The sequence below is a fragment of the Pistacia vera genome, unplaced genomic scaffold (genome assembly GCF_008641045.1).
Source record: "Pistacia vera cultivar Batoury unplaced genomic scaffold, PisVer_v2 Contig1145, whole genome shotgun sequence".
Classification (NCBI taxonomy): domain Eukaryota; kingdom Viridiplantae; phylum Streptophyta; class Magnoliopsida; order Sapindales; family Anacardiaceae; genus Pistacia; species Pistacia vera.
In genome coordinates this window covers 245853-263530 of record NW_022195188.1, presented here as the reverse complement: position 1 = coordinate 263530, position 17678 = coordinate 245853, and the positions used below count along the sequence as shown (strand labels likewise).

Sequence of the window (17678 nt, the reverse complement as noted above, 5' to 3'; positions counted from 1 at the left end):
ATAGGGTACTTGATTTAATTAATTATATGTGATCGTTAAAATCTAATTTCTCTAATATGATAATATGTTAAAATAGTTAAAGTGACAATATATATACACAAGTACATGAACATATATATCTTTTTAATTTGTCTTTTTGAAAGGTGTAAATTTAATTTGATACCTTTGGTTTTAATTTGTTGATGCTTGATTTTGGACACCAACGACTCGCACATGCAAAGTGCTAAGAGAGTCTCAGAAATTACACGTGATGGATCCATAAGATTTGAATATAGTGTTAAAACGTAAATAAGAGATTGGCAAGAGGAGTTGTTATAGTGGTTCAGATATTCAAAAGCGAATCATACGTCTATTGTGATTTTATTATTTTTTGACTATTGCTATGATATTGCCTGTAAGGCGTACAAAGAATGGAGAGAAGTTTTGTTTACAAAGAAAAAATAATGAAATGAAGCTCAAATCTATGCCCCGCTCTTTTCTGCCTAGCCCTCCTCTTTTTATGAAGAGAAATGTCAATTTATACATCTTTGAGGTTAATGTAATGAGTGTTTTGCAAGTTGTCTTGACACATGAAAAGCTCTCATCCGTTCTTCTCTTAAAATGAGATAAGGTTGGTATAATATATCTTTAAGGCGGTATAGGCTTGACAAGAAGTACACTTTGTTTTTTAGGCACTTGTTGAACTGACAACAGTATGACTTTTCAAGCATAACATAATTAATACTATGCTAATATATTTCCTAATCTAAAAATTTAAACTATAAGGTAAAGATTTAACATTGATATTTATGTCTCATGGAAGTTGGGTGTGATAAATATTGATCAAGAGATGTAATTGACAAGTTATATCAATATTGAATTATATACAATTTTGTGTGATGAATTAAGAGACAATTGGGTGTGATAAATATTGATAAAGAGATGTAATTGGCTAATTACACAATGCTAGATAGATACATATTGTCACGAGTCACGACCTTAGAAGAATCGTGTAGCCTTAATGCACAAATAATACACCAGCCTAAAAAAACCAACAAACTCTCAAATAAAAATAAGAACACATAGTGGAGAAAAAAAAAACTTTATTGTATTGTTCTCAAATGAATACAATGTTTAGAATCAATTAAACCTAAGATTAACGACCTTTATATAGAATTTTACAAGTGGATCCAATAGTCCAGATCTGTACATATTCATTGAGATGGATGAGTATGATTAAGGAGTGTTTGTCTAAGCTTATGAAAATTAGCTTATAAGCAACAAGTGCTTATAAGCTAATTTTAGTTTATAAGCATTTGAAATTTTAAGTAATTATGTGTTTGGTTAGAGTACGTATAAATGATTGATAAGAAATTGATGTGTTTGAAGTACATTTTATCATAAAATAACTAAAAATGGTATTATATCAAACAAGGGTGTATTATGAAATTTTAAAATTAAACAAGGATAATGTGATAATATACTTGGTCAAACTAGCTTATAAGAAAAAAAAAATTACTTTTTTTTTTTTTTTTTTTTTTGCTTATAAATTCAAAAAAGTTATAAACAAATAAGTCAGTTTAATTTTAGAGCTTATAAATTAGTTTGACCAACTTATAAACTTAGATAAACACCCCCTAAATGTATTAGCAATAAAATTTTAGTACTATTCTATTACCTTTTTGGTGAAAGAATATATATATTCATTGATACTTTTGGGTTAAGTCTTGGGCCAAACATGTTAAATTGGATATGTGACCTCGTAAGACTTGAGCTTTGGCTGGATGTCACAGCATCCTGTAAAACCTATGCATTAAATAGCCTTGTAATATATATAGTGATAAGAAATAAAGTTTCTAAGAATTATTAAACTAGAATCTAACCATAATTAGTTCAATGATTGAAAATTACCTAAACATCTATTATTAGCTCCAATTTATGTGAGAGACATTTTTGGCTTTTTATTGCCACAACTTTTTCTCTTCATCATTTGCAGGTTTTACTAGGTTGGATTTATCCTGTTTCAAAAAAGTAACGTTCAAAATTTTAAACCCGTAGGAACCAAATTGGTTGTACTTAGGTTTGTGACCTTGTGTTTTTGGGTTCATATTTTGCTGTAAAGAGAATGCAGGCTCAAGCCCAATAAAAAGGAGAAGAGCCCAATGAACGGGGGTAGTGAAAAAAAGAGCTGTGGAATAAAAGCAAGAGAAGACAGAAGAGAGGCCCGAAGAGATAAAAGAGACATAGCAAGGAGTTGTTAAACAGTGAAGTTAACAGACGATGATTCAACCAAGCTCATTAGAGCCCACAAAATGGGCTGAAACAGTCGCCCCGGGTCCAGCTTTCTTTCGGAATGGGCAACTCTAACGGCCCACTTAAGGTCAGGCCTTCCAGACCGAGGTAAATAACATTCTTCCTGTTTTATTATTATTATATCGTCCTAGCTAAAGTCTTTCCAGCATCAGTGAAGTGTCTTTACTCTCTATAAATATGCTAAATCTCCGTTAAATTTCCTAATGACACAGAACAAATGGCTCTTCATCTTCTTCTGTTGATTATTTTGTTTCTATGGCCAATCAACCTCAAAGAGTTTCCTTAAATTTTTTTTTTCTTACAAAGATGAAATTTTGTGCTTCAGCAATCTTTTCTGAAAAATAATTTCATAAAAAAACATAATTTATTTGAGTTATATTATATGTAATACATCAACCAATCCGGCTTTTAATGGCCCTTTGAGCCATGGACTTCAATATGTATGTGTTTCAGGATATGTAGTTTTTTTCGTTGGTTTTATTTATTAACTTGTCTTGTATCGACGATATCGATCAAAAATAGAACTTCACATACACATGGGGCATGTGAACTTGTAAAACATCCTTTTCTTCATTTTGTCCCTTGAAAATAACTGATTGGACCATGGCTGTTATGAAATGATTTCTCTATTTCTGGTGTGCAAGCTGCAGCCGTAATTTCTTACTGCTTGCCTTGAGGGAGGAAGTTGCGGAATCAACAGTTTCCAGTTCATGACAGAGAACTCTGTTCTTTCCAGTTTTCAGTTCATACTCAACTTTCCCGATTTATATTCCAAGTTTCCAGTTTTCAGTTCATGACAGAGAGCTCTGTTCTTTCCAGTTTCTAGTTCTCAGATTCATATTCAAAGCTTCCAGTTTTAAAGGATGTTACGGAATGGAGTATAGAAGATCAAGGAATCTGCAGCAAGATCAAAATATATCAAAAATAAATCTGGAATAAAGAAGCAGTTCCAGAATTGGTCCAGTCAAAGTATGTTAAGGTTGTTAACGCTTGTTACAATGAGGTTAAATGGAGTGTTATTTGTTAACAGAAGTTCAAGCCCTGTTAGTTTACTTAAGCCAACAGAGTCGTTTTATCATACAGTAGTAAGGACCTTTTGTTCTGTTTCCCAATTTTTCTTATCAATAGTTTCCTCTTTGTTTTATTAATCTGAACGCAGAGCTTCATGTTCACATGCATTCTCAATAATTCTCATATCGCTCAGACCCCAAGTGAACAACTGAAAATCATAACCCTACCATAGCAAAAGAAGCTACAATACTCAATTTCATTTTAAGAACATATTCATTGATACTGAATATTCTTTTTCAGAAGATTGTATCTACAGCTCTAGCCTTGGATTTTGCACTAAAACGATGCTCAAGTGTACTCCAAACATCAAATGAAGTTCATCACTTGCTACATGACCAAACATAGATTATGATATTGAAGAAAACAACCAATTGACTAAAAGTTTATCAATTCTCTTCCACGAAAAATAGTCTGAATTAGATTGTTTTAATTACTAGAGTAGACGAGTCGTCAACCTTGACTGTTTTGAAGGAGGACAAGGTCTCTCCCCATTAATGAACCCCTCAAGCTCAAAGGATCTCAAAGCTTTAAGCACTTGAGATCTCCAAAAATTGTAACCTTCTCCACAAGCTGATTGAAATGGAAAGTAATAAAACTGGAAAAATAGAATTGTAAGGACAGTTAATTATCTTACAGAGTCATTTAAAGCTTAAATGTTAATTACAACTGCATAGTTAATTTGGTAGGCCATTTTGCATTATTCTCCTTGGCTATAACTTATCGAAAAATCGTTTTTTTAAAAAGGTTATAGACGACATATTGTTCATAAACTAATTAATTGAGCAAAAGCATGAAGAAAAGAAGAAGCAAAAGCACTTTGTATGAATATTATAGAGTGAGTTTGAATTAGATAAAAACACATTTTGCAATCAAGACAGCAGTTGCAATACCTTGAGAAGCATTAGATGAATTAAAACAAAGAAAATTAATAAGTGCTTCTGCAATAAGTACATTTCTCAAAAGTGCTTTCTAGAAACAATCCCAAATCCCAACTTGAGAATCCCGTTCACCTAACCAAAATTTTAGGATAACCCCACTTGAGAATACACTCCAAACATCAACATTTCACAATCCATCAATCAAAAACTAAACACCATAACACAAATGAATCTCAATCCTCAAAGCACATCAAACGAATTCAATTAAAGCCACAATAACTTAACTGCGCCACTGACACACATTATAACAAGGGCCCACACTCTGCTACTGCCACTGCCACTGCCAGGGACGATAGTTGGTTTTTCTAATTTTATTGGACCTAAGTGTTAAATTTTCAAAACTCAGGGGCTAGTATTTACCTGCGCTCTCTCCTAGTGACCCAACTATCAGGTATAGGTAGTAGCGAATACCTGAAACGAACAATTATCTTTCAACCCAGAAAAACTGTCTCTTTCAAGCTCCGATTCAACGCGAGAAAAAGAAAAAGAAAAAGAGAGTTGAAGAAGAACCCAGAAAGAGACTGCTCACTGGTCAGCCTTCGCTTCATTTCTACTCTTTTTTACTCTTATTGCGACAATAGTTTCATTTTTTATTAATTATTTACTTAAATAAAGAAATGGGAAAATTGCATGGGTTATGTTCGTTTATTGTTTTTGTTTCTTAGGCCAACAGGGCAATGGGGTTTCGTTCTTTTTCCAAGATTGGTAAAACCGTTGAGAAAGTTTCTGCATTCTGGAGTAATGTAAATAGACAGCAAAAGGGTATTTGTAACTCTGCAAAAGTTGGAGTCTTTGATAGGGAATGCTTGGAAACAAGATTTTTTGAGCAGAAGGAGGGTTTTAGGGCAACTGGGTTTGTTGATTCGATTATAAGGAGAGATGTTTTAGGGAGGTTTAAGTGAAACTCTGTGCAGTTAAAACGATTCTTTGGAAGCAGTGGTAATGCGGTTCAGTTGGACAGAGATTTCTTGCACAATTTTGGATTGCTGATAATAAACTGGAAAAGTCTAGAGTAAAAAAGAAGAAGAAAAGTTTTTACGAGTGAGAATTATGGTGAACCAGTTTCTGATGCTGGGCCGCAGGGAAGATGGTTTTCAGGTTCTGCTGTCCCAGAAGAATATCCTTATGAGCAGGGTAAACCAGTTCTGCGTCAACCTCCAGTCAGTCCGCCTGTCACTGGTCTTCTGGAACCTGGATCCCCGGATGAGGTGAATTTGTTTTTCTTATGCTTTAAAGTTGTTGTTAGATGATTGTATTGCTTGATTTGTTATGGTTACTTTATACAGTGTGAATGCTCTTTTGTTCCTTGGATAAACATGTCTTGCAATCAGCTTATTGAATTTATAATCATTACAGTTATTCCATCATTACATTGTGATGGTTAAAAGCCTCTGTTTGTTTTTATGTTTAGCAATGCATCCTGATTCAGTTTTTAATCACATGTTCTTTATTTAACTAGGTAAATCCTTTAATAGAAATCATGTGCCTGTGTTTGCGTTTTCAGTTTTGCCACTGGAGAAATGTAGGGGTTGGAGGGGTGGGGAGCATTATGTTAATATGGGCTTTGACATGCACAGATTATCTGTTTAGTTCTATTAAGTGTTACGTGACGTTGATTTAGGGCCTGTAGTTGGGACCAAAGTTGTTGATTTCGTTATTGTGGCAAAGCTCATCTTAATCGGACTCATGGTCAATGATTTGACAATCCTGTGCCTGGGTGCCTTTGTTGGTAGTTTAATAGGTTATAAATCAGTGAAAAAGTCATCTCTTGATTTGAGTTGCCAGACCAACGTTAATGATACCAAATTTAGGTGATTCTTGAGTACGAATAGCTCTATGGTTCAGTTACTGTATTGAGATAAAGAGACGCTCTATAAGTGTCTTGTGTCTTATTATATTACAAATGGGAAGCTTGGTTATGGTCAAGAGTGTTTTTAACCTTACAACGTTTGGGTAAAGGGCCATGATATACATGCACTGTGGATCTTATTAATGTAATGAGAAGCTTGGTTGTGGTCAAGAGTGTGTAACTTTATTAGTGCATATGTGTGCATGCATGATTCTACGTATTTGTATAATTTTGCTTAAGCATGGTTTCTTCATGAGTACTAATTGTCAAGTACAAGTAAGCAGTATACTGCCATTCACTTTCTAGTGTCTATAATTGTTCATCTGGATTCAACTCATTAAACTGTTACATTTTCTAGTCTGTAAGTATACTTAACTATATTATTTATCATTTCTTGAATATTTTAGGTCCTGGTTGCACCTCTTCTTGCAAGGTCCAATTTGCTGATTAACAGGGACATTGAGTGGGCCAATCTTGTACTTGGTTTTGAGAAGGTGAGATTTTCCCCTACTAGTTTTTTCTTTCTTTCTTTCTATCCTTCCTTGCATCCCTTATATAATTTGATGGCCTATAGTGTTATACCTCAAATTTAAGATTGCTTAAAATGCCCACTTTTCTTTTTCGGATAGAAACTCTACTATCATTGGTATTACATAAATTCAATAGAAGGCATTTGAAGTACCACGATGTTCATTTGCATTGTTTACTTTTAACTTTAGAATGAAATATTAGATCAAATACTTCTTGGAAATTGTGTGATTTTTTTACTGAAGCAAACATGGAAATTTTTCTTCAACGGTCTTCTTGTATGGAAAGCTATATTTCAATTATTATTTTGAGATCTGTTTGATTCTTGTTTGCACCCATGGTTGGCCTTGAATCATACAAGTATTTTATCTGTGTTGTTCTGGTGGTCTAGCACACTTATTTTTCATTTTGTGTTTTATATACATATTTTTGAGTTCGGAATTAAATTTGATATTGGCACTTATGTCAAGAACCCATATACCTGGTCATATGGCTGGTTGGTTAATGGTTCACTTGGAATTTAAGAAATTCTCATTTTGGTAAAATGAGTTTTAAGACTCCTATGAGCTGATTCTTGCATGTCATTGTATTTTGCTTGTCTGTTGTGCTGTTTGATTTTAGTGATTGATTTGTGATTTTGGGCTTTACTCATGGTTCAATAATGAAACAAGTGTTGGTTTGACTTGATTGTACCCCTTATTCCCTTTTAACTTATTTTTTCTAGCATAGTCCTTTTATTTTCTTTTAGTGTTCTGGACTCATATCTGTGCCTTTATTGCTAATTACTTGTTTTGGCATTTTAGGGAGAACCGTTACGCAGTAGTAGATGTATGCTATCCTCAATCAGTGAGTACCCAATATGTTTCCTCCTATCCTTTTGAACTCTTAAATATCAAATTAAAGTTATAAACAAAAAAGCTTCTTAGTGTAACAGTCTAATAAACTGCCTGATGTGTTTGCCTCATCTTACCTGGTGTTTATGAGTGCTAGAGTATGTGTGAATTTTCAGGAATAAGGGAATACCTGCATGGGTTCCAGCCAAGAAATCGAATAGCAAGTGATTCATGTTAATATACATGGCATAGTGGTAGACAGGCCCAGAGTTTTGTGTTTGGGTCATAAATATATTACATCATAAGTTTAAACATTTTTATGAGCTTGAGCATGCTGGTAAACTTTATTGTTTCTTGACTACACTATTCATGGAGTCATGTATAGCAACTTCAATGTTAGCTTTAAGATGAATACTACTGGATAAACTTGATAGTCTTGTTTGGAATGGATTAGTCTATGTAATAGAGATCTCATATGCTGATGCTTTCTGCTATTTTCTTCAGTTGGTTCGCCTGAGGGCCCTTTTGCTTAGATAACTGATGTTATGTGTAATGAACTTTCCAGGGTGAGGACTTTGTGCAGATTTATTTTTGATCTGGTGCAACAAGTCACTAGGTGCTTAGTTTTTGATAAATTGCTGTTTCAGCTTTAAGATTTTGTTTTACAACATTCAGGTTTGTAGGCCTTTCTGGTGGATAACCAGTTCAATTTATGCTGAAATTAACGTAAGGTATGTGAATTAAACAGTTCGGTATTGCGATGGTTTAAGAAATTCCAAATATCTATACTGCATTTCGTTTATTTATGATGCCTGTATTTCCTCCTCACTAGGAAATTGGTGTGGTTCACAGAGGATGGCATCTGTGGAGGAGGGTGTATGATTTATACCTCAAGTATATTAACATTTTCAGTCCTTTGTTACCGCCCCAACCAATGGAAAGTTCAGGCTTTGTCTACGTGACCAATAAATGTTCCCATTTCTGCCCTTTCTTATTGGGCTTTCAGGCTGAACTATTTGGCTGTCTTCATGTGCAATATTTCAATTCATTTTTTTAGTTTTATTCTGCATCATCTAAATTGTTAAAGTTTTTTATCATGTTATTTGTAGGAACAAGTAGTTTGCAGTTGTTGAAAATCCGGGCTTCTAGAATTGGACATTTACTTTGAAGGATATAAATGGGGAAGTGCTGGCTGAGATAGATCATGATTGGAGAGGTTTCGGTTTTGAGGTTCGCTCCTTTCCTTCTAAGACATTATACCATTAATTACATGCTGGCCTTTAAACATTGTTTTTTCTCTCCTTATATTGTCATAACTGTATATAATTTGTTTGGTTAAAAATTATTACACTTTAAAGAGACAAGTTTTGGAGTGTACATGTTTTTGTCATGTTCTACTTTGAATGATTTGCTCACTGAATTTGTTTCCAATATAGTATGTTGTATATTCTTTTTTTTTTTTTTTTATTATTTTATTTTTATTTTTTCCCTCAATGTAAATCAGATCTTTACGGATGCTGGTCAATATTTGATCCGTTTTGGGAATGCTGATTCCTGGTCCAAGACTGGCCCTCCTGAGTCTTAAGCACCACGCCAGAAAGTTGATTCTCCTGTATTTTAAATCCATTAATACAACAATTTTGCCCTGGGCAGATTCAAGAGTTGGAAGTTGTTCGTCCTTTAAACCTGTTCGAGAGAGCTGTAACTTTTGCTTTAGTTATATCTCTGGATATTATTATTTTTCGAGGCATGGTGGCTGGTAAGCTTTTTGGTTAGATCTTATAATGACTTAGGTATTGATATAACGCATTCGCTTGACGGCACGAAAATTAAGCTTAAAGGTTGGAAATTCTCTGTATGAGCTTGGCACTTGAGCTAGGTTTCCCAGCCTACTGTTGTTTGCATGTTGTTCAACTTTTCCTGATACAAGGACCCAATACTGAAGTTCCAAAACACTGTCATGAGTGCTTTACCTATGTGTGTTTCATGGACCCTTGGGAGACTAACAAAGTCAGTATGATCAGGAAGTATTAATTCCTCTGAAATTAGTATAAGCTCTGTTAAAATTAACAATTAAGAAAATAAAAGATTTCTTTCCCCTTCATAAAACGCATACACATCACCATGTTCTTTCACTATATCACTCACCTCTAATCTCCATAAATATGCAACTGTCCCAAAAAATCTAGCAGGTCTACCTTTCAATGCTAACGGAGGTGGCAGAAGCCACCAACTGCAGACCATGAACCACAAAATTTGTACGTTTGGGTTTCTTTGTTAAATTACAAACAAAAAAACTAACGTTCCTTGCTCAGTTCGTGATTTTGAGTTGTGATGCCTGTGGTTTTGTTTATTTGGTGTATGGTTTGGTAAATTGATTTTTAATGAAGGAATTCTTTATGGGAGATGTTGTGTTTTGATGGATTTCAAGAAAAGTAGAACAAATTGGGAATCAAGAAAATTGTAAGGGAAATGGTTGGGGAAATAAACTTTCTGAGAATTTTGCAGGAGAATTTTTTGCAAGAAAAATTCTCATGAAAATTCTATATTCACAATTCACATCTGTTTTCTGTCCATCTTTTTTTTTTTTTTTTTTCTAGGTTGGGTTTATAAGAAAGTTTTATCCTATGAGATGTGTCAGTTCTGCAATTTGGTTCGAGTGAGATTCGATCCGCAGATCTTTATTATATGAAGTTATTCCAAATCATTTATGATATATGTATATATTACCCCAATAATGTTATTGAGTGTAACAATTGCTTATCCATGATGCTGGGATTGTTGCCTTCCCGTAATGATGCTGGGCAACTATGTATGTGTGGAGTTAAATTTTCACTTGTTTAGGAATTCAAGGGAAAGTTTCTTAGGTAGACTAAGAGTTGGGTTGATATAATTTGTAATTCAATGAGGGGGGAACATCAAAGGGAACTTCAGTTGTGCAATAAAACTCTGAAAAGATTGATTTTGTCGATAGTGAGATAACCGCTGATCACTATTCATCTGGTTCATCTTTGAGTACTGGATAATTTTTCAATAGTGTCAATTTTGATGTTTGTGATATTTTATTCATTAAGTATATTTGTGATATTTCTGCAATTTATTCTACTTGTATCATATATGAACTAATAGAGGCTGTTAATACTGAATTCTATGTAATGCGATCTTCCAAGACGATAAGCCTATAAACCATTGATCATATACAAGTAAAAAAGTGCCTTGAGTTTATGGTTTTCACTTTCATCTTGTCCAGGTGATTGGAGTTTTACGTCACTACCTATTTGTTTCTCTCTACCATATATCTCTTTCTTTTTTCAGGCTGTCAACACGTGTTAAATGTAAGGTAGATTTTAATCCTGATTCGGAGCTTGAATTCAGACTCATGCTCAAGTTTGGAGTGATAACTTATGGAACTCCTGTGACATTGTCTTCTTATGGAAATGGCTAAAAGGGTAGGTACTCTACATAAGCAAGGTCGAATGACTAAACAGAGCAGATTTTGTTATTATCCATATGCATTGTAATCCTCTCTCACTCTTTTTCAGGATTTTTTATTGGTGGAGTGTGAAGTTTTTATTAGTTGAATATGCCGAAGGCTGAAAAAAAACAAAAAATTATTGCTGCAAAACTAGAGAACAGAAAAACAGAGTTTTTTGTTCAAGTCTGCTTGATTTTATTTCTGATTTGCTTGAAATACAATACTGATACGTTGCATCCTTTTTATACTAAGACAAAGAGAATTCTAGATTTAACACTGAAAAGATAAAGATAATCAGATGCATAAAAAGGAAAACAGATCATACTAGAATTCTGCAGAATCCTAGTCATGGATAATCAGTGCATTAATTTCCAGGATGTACTCTAGGAGAAACGTCCCTAAATTCGAACAATATGCATCAATGGAAACACATGATCTTATTCTCTTTTCTTGTCACTCTTTCGAAATTTGAAGGTCAACATCAGTTGAAAAATTGACAGTATCTGATAGTTCTCCAGAGATTGATGAACTACTGTCAAGGTGATTGCTTATGTCACCATCGATATAATTAACATCTTCACAGTTTTGTTGCATAATTGAAGCTCCATTCAGTGCTTTAATCCCAGCTAATTGACTTGCTACTTCTCTCATTGTTGGTCTCTTCTTTCCATTGAGATTCAAACATCTTCTTATAAGATCAGCAACATTTATAATCTCTTCTTCCCTACCTTCCTTTAGAACTCTAGCATCAAGGATTTCAAAAAGACGATTCTCCTTCATTGCACATGAAAAATATGCTGCTAAACTTTTATCTTCAATAGAACCTGTTGAACGAATCGGCTTTTGTCCTGTTAAAAGTTCAGCTAGAACTACTCCAAAGCTATAAACATCACTTTTCTCTGTAAACTGATTTGATTGAAAGTACTCTGGATCAACATATCCAAATGTCCCAAGTACTTGAGTTGTCAAGTGAGTTTCTTCAATTGAAATAAATCTTGAACTCCCAAAGTCTGACACTTTTGCTCGATATTTTTCATCCAAAAGTATGTTTGTAGACTTAATATCCCGATGATATATAGGTATGGAAGTAGCTGAATGCAAATAAGAGAAAACACCTGCAACTTCAATGGCAATACGTAAGCGTAGTTCCCATGTTAATGGTAGCTCCTCACTTGAGTCATTTATATGTTGGAAGAGAGTTCCATTAGGAATGAACTCATAGACTAGGAGAGGAACTTCAGTCTCTAAGCAGCATCCTAATAATTGAACCACATTTCGATGGTTAATTTGTGATAAAATTACCACCTCATTAATGAATTCCTCAATTTTACTTTCATCCACCATCTTGGACTTTTTTATAGCCACAATTTCTCCTTCTATTAACATTCCTTTATAGACAGTGCCCTGACCACCTTGACCAAGGATTCGATTCGCATTATAATCGTCAGTGGCAATTTCCAATTCCTCTGAGGTAAACAATTTTGTTTTTTCAATGTTACCTTCCTTGGAAGACAGTTGTTGTTGTAATAACAAGCCACCATTTTTCTTAAAGAATTTTTGCTTCAGCCTGATAGCTTTTCTTTCCTTTATGTACTTGTACAACCTCCATGATCCAATGACTAGTAACAATGTTCCAAGCCCAGAGCTGCAACCTGTGCAACAAAAGGTGTGCTCAATTTAATATCCAAAATTTTGTATACATTTCTTTTTCTCTTTTGTGGATGTCCATATTACTCTTTTAAAAAAAGGGAGGGACTTATAGTCCAAATTGTAGGAGATCTTTGGAGACAAATTTGGGAAATTCTATCAATTTCTACGAAAAAAGATTATCAAAACAATTAAAATGATAATTTTTCATTGAGCTTTTCCCATCACCAGTTTAAGTCTAGATCTGATAAAAATAACACTATTTACATTTACAATTTGTGCATACAAAAATTTCCCTATAAAACGATATGAAATTATTCTAATATTGTCATATCATTCAATCTTATTTAAGTTTTTGTATTATCATTTTAAATATTATAGAGGTACTCGTCCCGAGAAAAAATGAATGTCATATATAGAGAAAAGATGAAAACGCATACCTATGAAAATAAAAAACTTGTTTCGAGATTTTTTTACAACAAATTCATCATCACGTCTTGATGTGGAGCACCGTCGTTCAGGCTCTTGGGGCCTAGTATCATAAGGGTCAGAAACACCAGACTTGTATCCAGAAGGACATTCAGTGCAACATTCAGTGCAATTGTTGCCGCTCGTCATTCTACAAATCAAGTCACCTACACAATTAAAAGCAGAAAAACAAAGGGAAAATCCAATTAGCTTATATATCATGTCTAACTTTTTAACTAAATGAATGATAAATTTTACCTGCACATCCTCGAAAGCTGTCAGATTTTTGACCAAAACAGCTACAGTAATGGTTTGAGCTTAACTTGATCATACAGTAATCATCCTTATTACACTTTATTGGGCCTGAATTATATGGTTCCACACATCTTCCTCGATATTTTCCCCATTCCAATCTTATAGGAACAGGTTCATCATCTTTGTGTTCGATCAAAGCTTTTGTATTCGCTAGGTAATCTCTTCTGAACCATTCCCCATCAGCTACGAAGCTAGATTTGCATCCCTGGATGTTAAAGCTTAAGTTTGCTTCATCAAACTTATGATGTGGAGGAATTGTACATATGAAATTAAAGCAACCATGATTTTTAGTAGGATCACAAGTGGAAATAGACAAGCACCTATCAGTAATATGAGTTTGGTTGATAATGTTATAATCCTTACAACCAATAGCAACCAACCTATTGTACTTATCTGAAAAGGAAAAATGCTTGCCTGACAGCTTAAAGATTTTAGCGATGCTTGTTTTGATGCTACTCATAGAATTAGAAATGTTGACGCCAACCGTACCCATTAGATAATATGGGTCTTCAAATAGTTCTAGATTGCTGCCAGATAAGAAAGCTCTTGAAGAGTTGACGCAGGTTACTTCGAAGCTCTTATCGAAGTAGCATTCTTCTCCGATACCAAAGGGGTAAGATACGGAGATATCACCACAGTATGGTTGACAATTTTCTGATGATGATTTGATTGGCAAGAGTAACACCATAAGCTGCAAGAGAATCAGATGACAAAGCGCCATTACTCATACACCTCACTTCTTTTGGAAAATTATAAGTTAGTGGAGATTTATTTATAGTAGTAAAATTCCATCACTATAGCCAGAAATTAAGCAAATACCTCGAAAGTGCGTTCGCTGTAATTCATATTTTCTCTCTCCTTCAGTGACTGCAAAGTCCCTTTTGCGTAAACTTGTTGACCCACTAACCCACCCTCATTTTGTTATAAACTAAAACGTGATTCATGATTTCTGATAGTACGCGTCCATATTTTTATTTTCTGGTCAAACCTTTCCTGCTTTGAATTTTTTAGTATTTTTTTTTTTTTAAGTCTAAAAGTAAAGGACAATAAAGCGTAAGAGCAATGCAATTTCTAGCTAAGTGTTTACCAGCTGGAGTACCGAGGTTAATTTTTGCTATATATACATAAAAATCTCCATCAATTTTCAAAACTTCAAGAAAAAAGAAAACATAGAGTTGATGGCTGTTCATCTTTTGGTATTGCTGAAAATCATTTTGCTACTGTGGCCAATCAGACCATCAACGGCATTATCATGTCCCCAGAACTGTGGTGAAGTCAAAATACAGTACCCCTACGGTACCGGAGAAGGTTGCTACCTCAATAAGGGGTTTGAAGTAACATGCCGAAAATCTTCTGGCTCTCCAAAAGCTTTATTAAGTAGCATCAATCTGGAACTACTCGAGGACACTTTTGATTCCTCAATAGGAATTAGTCCTGGTATATACATGGACTTCATGAGAATCAACGTCAGCATTCCTGTGATTCTTCTGAATCGCGGCAAGGCGAATATTTCTGAAAGTGTAAACCTGTCAGGTAGCCCCTTTTACTTTTCATCAGCAAATACGTTCGTTGCCATGGATTGCAACCACTATGCTAACTTCAGCAGCCCGAATGAAGAATTTGGTGCTGGGTGCCTGTCATTTTGTACTTGCGATCCTAATTATTCTTTAGGCTGCTATGATTTCACATGTTCCATTCCTCCGAATCATAAGTTTTATTATGCAAACTTGTCAAGCATTTATTCTGAAAGTATTCTCCGGGATTGCAGTTCCGCCTTCGTGGTTGAACAGTATTGGTTCGAGTCAAGCTACCAATCAAATCGAGATGGTTTTAAAAGTAAAAAATATGTCCCTGCAACGCTGGACTGGGGAGAATATAATGGAACATGTGTGGAACCATACAATTCCGGCACTACATTTTGTAACGACGATAATTACTGTTTAATACAGTTAACCTCAGGCCATGTTTGTCTTTGCAAAGATCGACGATCCGAAACCTCCCTAGGATGCAGAGGTACACATCCTCTGTTCAAAGTCACTTTAAACATTGTATTAAGCAATGATCTAATTTTATTTATTTATTTTCTGATTGTAATGTACAGGTATTTTATACTGCAATATGACCGGCGGCCAGAATTGCTCTAAATGTCCTCCCGGTTATGAACACGATCACCAGTACAAAGAGTGCTCCCCACTGAGAAGTTATGATGATATGTTTATAAAAAGCCCCCGGATAAAATTTTTCGTTATCATAGGTACGCACATATTTCCAATCATGAGTTTCTGTTATCTAGACAATGTTCATAATTGACATGTTCATAAAAAAAAAATGATAATATTTCAGCTAAAAAATATATCTATCTAAAGTATTTGCTAGTAATGATACATTTGAAGGTCTTGTTATTTTAATTTTTGGGTTGTGTAGGTTGCAGTGCTGGGCTAGGAGTGTTGTTACTACTCATGGGAATATGGTGGTTGTACAAGTTCATCAGAAGAAGAAAAGAAATGAAGCTGAAGCTGAAATTCTTTAAAAGAAACGGTGGTTTGTTACTGCAAAAACACTTGTATTCCGATGAAGGACGTGATATTAAGAAAACAAAATTGTTTACTTCAGAGGAATTGGAAAAGGCTACAGACAATTTTAGCAAAAATCGAATTCTTGGTCAAGGAGGACAAGGCACGGTGTATAAAGGCATGCTCGCAGAAGGAAGAATAGTAGCGGTTAAAAAGTCCACGGTAGTGGATGAAAGTAAATTGGGAGAGTTCATTAATGAGGTTGTGATTTTGTCACAAGTTAACCATCGAAATGTGGTTGAACTATTGGGGTGCTGCTTGGAGACAGAAGTTCCTCTTTTAGTCTATGAGTTCATTCCTAATGGAAATCTCTTTCAATATATAAATGACCCAAGTGAGGAGTTTCCAATCACATGGGAGTTGCGTTTACGTATTGCCATAGACGCTTCAAGTGCTATATCTTATCTCCATTCGGCTGCTTCTATTCCTATATATCATCGAGACATTAAGTCTACAAATTTACTTTTAGATGAAAAATATAGAGCAAAAGTGTCCGACTTTGGAACTTCAAGATATGTTGCAGTTGACCAAACTCACTTGACTACTAAAGTATATGGGTCTTTTGGATACTTTGATCCAGAATATTTTCGATCAAGCCAATTTACAGAGAAAAGTGATGTTTATAGTTTTGGAGTAGTTCTTGCTGAGCTCTTAACTGGACAAAAACCAATTATTTCAATTAATAATGATGAAGCACAAAGTTTAGCATTATATTTTCAGTGTGCAATGAAAGAGAATCGTCTATTTGAAATTCTTGATGCTCGAGTTCTACAAGAGGCTGGGAAAGAAGAGATTATAAGAGTTGCTAATCTCACAAAAAGATGTTTGAAGTTAAATGGGAAGAAGAGACCAACAATGAAAGAAGTAGTAAGTGAATTATCTAGGATTAGAGGATTGAGTGGAGATTCAACTATGCAACAAAATTATGAAGAGACCGATTTTGTTGATGGTAAAATAACTAATCGCTTTGCAATTGGTTCCTCAGTCGTCGGGTTGTCACTTTCTAATAATGCCAGTTTTCAAGAGTCATCAGCACTCCTTTGATCTTCATAAATTGTCATGAAATGAGGGGAATTGTTTAAGTTATGGTGTATCCCGAAGTTTTGAAATTTATTTTGTCTTTTTTATGGATATTATGTAACGCATGTTTATGTTCGAGAATAAAAATTTATGAGATTAATTCAAGCAAATTTATAATTAATTCAAACAAAGTTATTAGCAAATACAGTAGCATGAAGGCCGTAGATCATGTGTGCCAATGTTAGATCTAGTATGGGACAAGCACTTTAGAAGTTTTATTCTTGTTGCAAGGGTTTCGAAAAAATTGTTTGAAGTAACAAGGCATATATATATATGTTTAAACATAGAATAAGGTTACTCTACAAATTTGATTAAATTTGAAAAAAAAAAAAATAAATATATAAGATGAATATGTAAAAGCATCTCGGGTTCTAACTTTTATAATAAAAATGATAACATCGATCAATTAATATGATCATTCCAATTAACAAAAAAATGCATACAATTTTACAAAAACTCCTCATTTCAATATCACGTTAATTCTATGGTAAATAAAAATACCATCTAACTATAATATGAAAATGTGTAACATTAATCCATAGTAACTATATATAAAATAATAATAACTAAATAATACAACATATATCATCAACCACACATAAAGTTTAT

The 17678-nt window shown here is 34.2% G+C and overlaps 2 protein-coding genes and 1 long non-coding RNA gene across 3 annotated transcripts; 2 read left to right on the top strand and 1 right to left on the bottom strand.

Moving 5' to 3' along the window:
- The first annotated feature begins 7481 nt into the window (after positions 1 to 7481).
- On the top strand, positions 7482 to 9410 carry LOC116145890. Its single transcript, XR_004130441.1, has 5 exons — positions 7482 to 7524; positions 8016 to 8077; positions 8187 to 8242; positions 8344 to 8741; positions 9016 to 9410. It is a non-coding gene; the product is annotated as an uncharacterized LOC116145890 (long non-coding RNA).
- Positions 9411 to 11149: 1739 nt separating this feature from the next.
- Positions 11150 to 14216, bottom strand: LOC116145885 (wall-associated receptor kinase-like 10). The gene is made up of 3 exons (XM_031431320.1): positions 13360 to 14216; positions 13074 to 13268; positions 11150 to 12638 (listed from the first exon to the last, which is right to left on the bottom strand). Exons 1-3 carry the CDS (start codon positions 14135 to 14137, stop codon positions 11440 to 11442), a joined length of 2172 nt encoding a protein of 723 aa, XP_031287180.1. The 5' UTR covers positions 14138 to 14216; the 3' UTR covers positions 11150 to 11439.
- Positions 14217 to 14594: 378 nt separating this feature from the next.
- LOC116145855 (wall-associated receptor kinase-like 10) lies at positions 14595 to 17140 on the top strand. The gene is made up of 3 exons (XM_031431294.1): positions 14595 to 15429; positions 15518 to 15670; positions 15841 to 17140. Exons 1-3 carry the CDS (start codon positions 14595 to 14597, stop codon positions 17031 to 17033), a joined length of 2181 nt encoding a protein of 726 aa, XP_031287154.1. The 3' UTR covers positions 17034 to 17140.
- Positions 17141 to 17678: the final 538 nt, after the last annotated feature.